This window comes from Maylandia zebra, linkage group LG7 (genome assembly GCF_041146795.1).
Source record: "Maylandia zebra isolate NMK-2024a linkage group LG7, Mzebra_GT3a, whole genome shotgun sequence".
Classification (NCBI taxonomy): Eukaryota; Metazoa; Chordata; class Actinopteri; order Cichliformes; family Cichlidae; genus Maylandia; species Maylandia zebra.
In genome coordinates, this window is record NC_135173.1 from 34,700,785 (window position 1) to 34,708,307 (window position 7,523).

General features: G+C 38.7%; 1 protein-coding gene across 1 annotated transcript; it reads left to right on the forward strand.

The window, feature by feature from the left end:
- spp1 (secreted phosphoprotein 1) lies at positions 1-6,537 on the forward strand. The gene is made up of 8 exons (XM_012922299.2): positions 1-151; positions 3,578-3,647; positions 3,772-3,810; positions 3,888-3,962; positions 4,830-4,892; positions 4,991-5,122; positions 5,370-5,717; positions 5,877-6,537. The coding sequence occupies exons 2-8, from the start codon at positions 3,594-3,596 to the stop codon at positions 6,291-6,293; spliced, it is 1,128 nt and encodes a 375-aa protein (XP_012777753.1). The 5' UTR covers positions 1-151; positions 3,578-3,593; the 3' UTR covers positions 6,294-6,537.
- Positions 6,538-7,523: the final 986 nt, after the last annotated feature.

A 7,523-nucleotide genomic window follows, 5' to 3' on the forward strand; every position in this document is an offset into this window, starting at 1 on the left:
GGCTGGAAGGTTTATAAGCCAGCCGGTAGCCCTACTTTCAGCAGCATCATCACGGTGAAGCAAACCCAGGAGATAAACTAAAGACAAATCACGTCTCTGTGTTTCTGCTGCAGCCGCTGAACCCCTGAAGCTTCCCTCAACTGCAGACAAGGTCAGAATGAATTCATGACAAATTAACATTATATGTAATATATGAAGTTCTTGTCTGGTGTTTGCATTCCTAATGTCATGGTTAGAGGTGGGAAACTAGCTTAATGTTTATACAAGCTCCTGAAAATGTGCTTTTTTTTTTAGCTTGAAGAATCTATCATTACAATGTGGAAATGTGATTATCAGGTCCTTGACTATATCTGCTGCACTCTCTAGTGCATGTCCAAAAGAATGTACACAGTCCTTTCCTGACTTTAGTGTCCCCACATTCTTAATGATACAGCACTTAGCTATACTTTTGAAAACAGTGTGCTACCTGCTGCATTTTGCAGAAGACTTTCCTAGCTTTAAAATGTCAAAAAGAGTCATAAAGAAACATTTTTCCTAGTCTGATATTTAAAAACTGACCGACTGGTACAGAACCCAATCCTTTATGAGAAAGTCCTCTACACGTCATCATCTAACACCAGTGTTGTACATAACAAATAAATGTTACAATGAGAGCAAATCGTCGTAGCAAAGCCAGAAATCATGTGGAAAGTTTTAAGCAAAAAGCATAGAGCAGTTGGAACAGTTAGAGCAGCAAATTAAAGCTTGTTTTTGTTTTTAAACTATCACACTTGATGAACTGTGTAGGTGTCCACATACTTTTGCATATGTATAGGATCTCTTTTAAAGAAATTTGTTTGTAAATGACATTTTTTTTTAATTTTATGATTTTTAATTTCACTATTTTCCCCATAATTAAGCACTAAATGTTAAAGTTTTTGAATAGTTTTAAAAGGCAAATGTCTTTTATTTAGCAAATAAAAAACAAAAAAATAAATTTGTAATGTAATGGTGTAAATAGCCCTTTCTTTGGAAGAAAGAGAGACTTCTAACAAAATCAATCTTAGCTTTTTTTTTTTATTATTCATATTGAAATGACCTTCTCAGGAATTTAAATCAATGCAGAGCAAACTGATAATAAACCCACAAGAGAGTTTGGTTATCCGCTGTGGAGTTTATTGCAGTATCTTATGAGAGTTTGAATTACTGTCTGTGATTGGTTTGAGTCTGTGCAGCTGTTTGATTGGTTTGCCACCAGGGATAGGAAGAGGAAGCTGTGGGCACCAGGAAACCAACTCAGTGTTGACTAGTGATGCTGACAACACGCATACCCACAACAATGCACTGCTAGCTTAAATTTTTGCTGTTAAATATATTTTTGTCAGATATAAATTTAAAAAAACAAAATCCAAATATTTGTCTCTGCTTCCGCTCAATCTTCTGCTTTTCTTACACATAAATTGATTAATCACTAAGCATATTTTAGTCTGGTTCGATCTTCAAAGAATAATCTGTGTAACTAGATTCAGGATCTTTTACTTCGAACAATGAAAACTGTTTACCACAGACAGTTTTGAATGATGGATGGACAAATTGAGACCTGAAAAAAGTCCTTAGCAATACAGACTGGGGGAAATTAAGAGACTCCTGTCAGCCCTCTTGCACTGATAATCTTCTTCACTCTGAATATTTCTTCATTCCAACTTCCTTGCTGCTATAAATCCTGGGTAAACATTTTCAAGTAAAAAGAGGATAGCTTATCTAAAATTCACAGCTGCTTCCTGGTATACTTTCACATGTTTTTTTAGGGTGCTTAAGAAAAAAGCATTGTAAGTTAATGCAATATTAGATGGACAAGTGTTTTATTAAACCCAGTTTGTCTCTGAGATGCTAAAAGTTCAACAAAAGAGTGACTTGTTTGAAAAAAGTACCAGTCACCGGTAACCTGCACCAACCCAAAGAAAAACGCTATGGTTTCAGAGCTCACATAGCATGTAACTTCCTATAAAACCACAATGTGTGTTGTTTTTTTAAATTGTTGGTTTTAATTTAATAAATAAGATAGATGAAACATGTAAATTGCCTTTAAAATTGCTGGCTGATTGGTTACAATTAACCCTGCTTCGACTCTTTAAGTTAAACTAACTCTTAGCATCACTTGAGTGTACAGTTCTAAGAGCAGTATCAAACAACCTAACCACGACAGCAATAAAGCTAAACCCAACACCTAACCTAATCTTAACCCGAAAACCAATTCTGAAATCCTAAAAAAAGCTATTTGTAAAAGTGAAGTAAAAATCAAACTGTCCTTACTTTAAAGGTCTAAAGCAGTGGTCCTCACCAAGATAGAAAAACAAGAACAATACACACACTTAAAGTTACTTCCATTCCACATGTGCATGTGTGGTTGCTTTTCATGCAAAATCAGCACTTATTTCCCAAGCAGCCCAAGTTAGACCCAGAAAGGACAGAACAACAATGTCCATGCTTTCAAGGTCTGAAACATAATCCTCACACAGTGCAATATACAAAAATACACGCATACACAGCTACAATTACTGCCACCATACATATGAGGTTGTTTTAACTTAGTCCTGAAATCAGTCCAGACAATAAAGAACAAAATGTCTTTATTATACTTTATTCTCTAGGTTTAAGGTTAAAACTTGTTCTCATAAAGAATGAAAAAATACATGCTCGCATACAGCGACAGAGACATCTGACATTATGCAGTTGCGCTGTGGCTTTCCATTTATAACTTAGTGAATTACACACTATAGGAAAAGTCCATCATTAAAGATAAGCACTTAGACTGTTCCTCCCACAGCAAACACCAACATTAAAGCTTGTTAAAGAACATGACGAGAAAAGAGAAGAAGGAACTAAAAGACATGAACAAAGACAAAACAACAATGAAATAAACCCACTAACAAAATGATTCACATTGTTGCATTGGCTGTGCTTTATTTTTTGGCTCAGCCCATGTACACCAACCACCCTGCTACTGAAAAGTGTTTATTGAGCCTTGACTGAAAATAGTCCTCTACAAAAACACAAAAAGCATCACAGAATAATTCATAGTATTGCAAACTAGACTCAGGCAGTAGAAAATCAAACAAAGTCATTTTTCTAAAAACATTCTCGAACAAAATGAATCTCCTTTTAAATGGTACCTGTTATTTTTCTCCTGTCTTTTTTTTTGGGCTCCAAATTAGTTATGAACCGCCTGCTCATAGTTTGAAAAACCGTGCTTCATAGTGATGCGATTTTCTTGCTGTGATGACAGAGAAAATGTTTTACTGTATCGAACTGAGTTGTCAAAGGCACATAGCTCTCTTTAGCTTTGTAATTAAGGCCTTAATGACTCCCTGGGACATACCAAGGACGGTTAACAGTCATGTGACTGTACAGCCTCCGCTTTTAGGAAGGAATCTGGGTGAGAGGCTGACATGTCATTGTGTTTCCTGTGAAGTTATGGCTTTCAGACGAGTATTTTGGTGCCGAGCGCTTTGTATCATGATTATGATTTATTGTTTTATTGTGATGTTTTATTGTGTGACTTCAAATTGCGTTTTTTCTGGCTTTCTCCTCCAACCAGGCATCAAACTGAGACAATGAAAGTGGCTGTTGTGTTTGTTCTGCTCTTTGCCACAGTTCTCTGCCGGCCGGTGAGACACTTTTGTCAAATCAAAACTACACCCAGATTAAAAATAGATAAATTAACTGAGAACATAACATGTTTTATCATGCCATTTTGTCATAAATTTCACTCTGGTCCCTTTGTTTTTCTAGGCGAGAAAACTTTCCAGTTCAGAGAGCTCTGAGGAAGTGGTAAGTATTCCAAGAGAGGCCGGTGGGAGGTGGTGAGAGAAAGAATGAGACATCCATGGTGTTTTTCTCTTCCACAGGTGAGACGACCAAAACCTCCAGCACTCAGAAAACAGGCGCCTGTGGTTCTTAAGGCTCGTCCCCCACCTGTGCAGGTAAAATATTCATTTTTTGTGTCCATTTATCATTTTGTCAGTTTGCTCTCCTCTCATTCTTTCTTCTCTCTTATCTTCCCTCCAGTATCTTCTCCTTATTTTGTCCTTGCAGTAATGGTTCTCCTCTAATTCTCTGCTGTCTGGGCTGTCAGCCACTTTCACCTACTCACTTAAATCTCACAAGGCACATATGTGATATCTGATAACAAAACCTATTCAAAGTACTGTTTTATGGGAATTCAACAATATTTTACTACATGTTTTATTGTTACATCACAAAAATATAGTAAAAGTGTACAAGTATAATCAGGCAAGTCAGAGTAAGGCAGAAAAGTGATCAGCTAATTATTAAAGTTTAATAACTGCACAAACACAATTACCAGAAGGCCAAATAGGTAGATTTAAAATGCTTTTTTTGATTGGCTAAAAGTCAAATCCTCAAAAATTGTTCAAAGTAATGTGAACAATGTAAATTATAAAAGGGACGGTACAATATCTTGGACACACCAATATGTTAACATGAGGCAAAGCATCATATTTTTAGATGCACTTCATCTGTGGCTATGTGCTACTGGTAGCTGGAGTTTAGTGAGACTACGGGTAAAATCTTTGTTATACAGAGCAGAGAAAAGCAGGAGAACTAGGATTTTTAAACTTGTAGTTCAATATCTCATTCTGATTTTAGCTGCGAAGTAGAGATGCAACCTTTAAATAATCTCCTCTAGCTGGGTTCAGCTTAAAGTACAAATTTTATAAAAGCAATGAAAGAAAACTAAAGGACGATTTCAAAGATTGTTTCTTCCAAAGAAAGGACTCTTTACAGCAATGATGATTAATCACATTCATTGCACGTCTCCCATCTCGCAGAATGTTGTAGCAGCCGCAGCTGCTGGTTCAGATGAGAGCGCAGAGACTTCAGAAGAGGAGGAGGTGAGAGATGAGCAGCAGAGGTCAAAACAGTGATCATTTATGTTACAATGCATTTATTGTTAAACTCTTATAACATTGTGTTTTAATGGTTGTTGCAGCATCAGCAGCAGGTGGCAGCCGAGGCGCTACCTGAAGTCAAATCTGTCGTCACAGACACAACTTCAGATTCGCCCTCTGTTAACAACCAGGACAATGAAGACGGTGATGATGATGATGAAGCAGAGGAGAGTGTGAGTAAAAATGTCCTGTGAAAACCTTTTCATTACTTCTTTAAATAACAGGAATTTATTATTTCAAACAATTAGTCTCATGTGTGTCACATTTCTCAAGCTTAAGTTTAGATATTTGTGTCAATAAAAATTTTAGATATAAAATGTATTTTAGCCATGCCGATGAAGATATGAGTCATGGACAATTTAAACTAAACTACTAGAAAATCAGTAGGAATTTTTGCCAACTTCTATATCTTGTCTACAGGAAACAGAGGAGGAAGAGGAGGAGGAAGATGAATCCAGCGACAGCTCAGAGTCTGGTGAGTCCTCCACGCCTGCTCCTTCTACAGTAGCCCCTGTGGTTGTCACAGAGACACCGGCCCCTGAGTCGACTGATGAGCCCATTGTGGCCACCGTCGTCACCGATACAGCCCGCGGTGACAACCTGGGAGGCTACCCCAGCGAGTACAAGTCCATCGTTTATGTGGAGGAAAAATCCTACCACAAGGCTCCCGGGCCCTACAAGTCCTATGAGTTTGAGGACACAGGAAAGAAGACAGCCTATTCAATGACCGGCGGCAATGAGGTGGAGAAGCTGCCAAAGGTGTATAAGGTACAGTTAGCTTTATCAATTTCTAAAAGACTGAACCAGAATTGGTCCTTAAAGTTAGCAGAATCCCTAACCCTCATTTCCGATTACTGCATTAAAAGGTTAAAATATAATGTTGATAAATATGCAAACTAACCCTCACATCTCTCCTTTGACCTCTAGACTATTTATGTCAACTCTGAACTCCTGGAGGAAGACACCAGCACCCCTGAGGTGGAGAGCCAGGGTCTGGATGCGTCCTCTGGCACATCTCAGGATCCGGATCCCCGCCAGGCCGATCTGGCAGAGGAAGAGGAGAGCACCAGCACCAGTGACCCTACCACCAGCGAGAGTGAAAGCAGCAGCACCCCAGAGGAAGAAGAGGAGGAGGAGGAAGAGGAGAGCGCCAGCACCACCAGTGATAGCACCAGCCAGGAGGCCGAAGACGAGGAGAGCCAGAGCAGCGAGGAGGCTACAGCCACACCTGGAGCTGCTGACGCTGACTCCGATGAGAGTGACAGCACTGAGAGTGACTCTGATGAGGAAGGGGCAGCACCTGACACCACCACTGACATCCCGGCAGTTATCACTGCCAAATAAGCCCATCTAGGAAATAGAGTGGGCGGTGGTGTCCGAATCACATAATGTGTGCACACTGCATCCATGTGCAAAGAGCCCCCTCCCGAGCCCTTTTCCCTGCAAGGTCCAATAGGGATGACCAAGGCTGAATTATTATTGACTCATGTTTTCAGCTGATATTTCCATGAAAATCTGTGCATCATCTAACAAAGCACATGTGTTTTGCTCTCTAGGGTTTTGGCTAAATAAACCATTAACGCCTTTATCCTGTGGTCCTTGTAAATCTCATCTTTGATCCAGTAGGGGAAAAGAAGTTAATTGAACTTTAAAAATGACGACTGCTACCTGTAACAGGAGGTTGACCGACCTCATGATCTTTGCCCCTTCCCCTTCTCCCTTCTCTTCCAGCAGGGTACAAGGTCAAAACTGATAAAGAACAAAAACGCTGACAAAGTTGAGTCCTCTTGTCTACACTAGCACAAAACTGCCATTTACTATTAATTAATAACTGCAATACGCAAACATACAAAGTTCTTATGCTTAATAAATAAATGCAAATGCACATTTTATATTTAAATACATTTGTAATACTTGTAATCATTTTGAAAATAATCAAATTTAAAACTGACATTAAGTCACACATTTGCTGCCAGTGTGGCTTAGCTTTTTTGCTCGCTAACATTACATTTTGCTGGTGTAGATAAAAGGATCCAGGCAAAGAACAAAAAAATTCTTCTATTACAGGGTTCAATCAGATATAGATACAGTACACACATACAGACAACACAGCCCTGTTTATTTGCACAGTTGCTACCTACACTACATGTTGTTTGTCCCATGTTGTTTACTGTAATGTACCATAATGTACCATTTCTAAAATATTAATAAAGTTCTTTTTCATAAAAAACCCCCATCTTGGTTGTGTAAGCATAAACACTATTCTGAAGTTTACCGCATAGTCCTGTGAAAAAGTTTACACAAGACTCTATGTGGTGAAAAACTAACTGCACGGCACGTAATTCAGTAGCTCGCAGAACTAGCATTAGCAGCAATAACTTCAAGTAATGATTTTATATGACTTGATCAGTATCTCACATCATTTCCCCCCCACACTTGATCCAGTTTATTTAAGGTTGCAGGCATTCATTTATGCACAGCTCTGTTGAGGTCCTGTGGCTACAAAACAAACCCAAATCATCACACTTCCACCGCCATGCTTGACAGCTAGTATGAGGTCTTTGTTTTGATATG

What these genes read in the sequence shown, in the direction of transcription:
- spp1 (XM_012922299.2), top strand. Translation starts at nt 3,594, where the DNA reads ATGAAAGTGGCTGTTGTGTTTGTTCTGCTCTTTGCCACAGTTCTCTGC. An exon ending in AGACTTCAGAAGAGGAGGAG is followed by an intron (nt 4,893 to 4,990) that starts GTGAGAGATGAG and finishes TGGTTGTTGCAG; the next exon opens with CATCAGCAGCAGGTGGCAGC. An exon ending in ATGATGAAGCAGAGGAGAGT is followed by an intron (nt 5,123 to 5,369) that starts GTGAGTAAAAAT and finishes TCTTGTCTACAG; the next exon opens with GAAACAGAGGAGGAAGAGGA.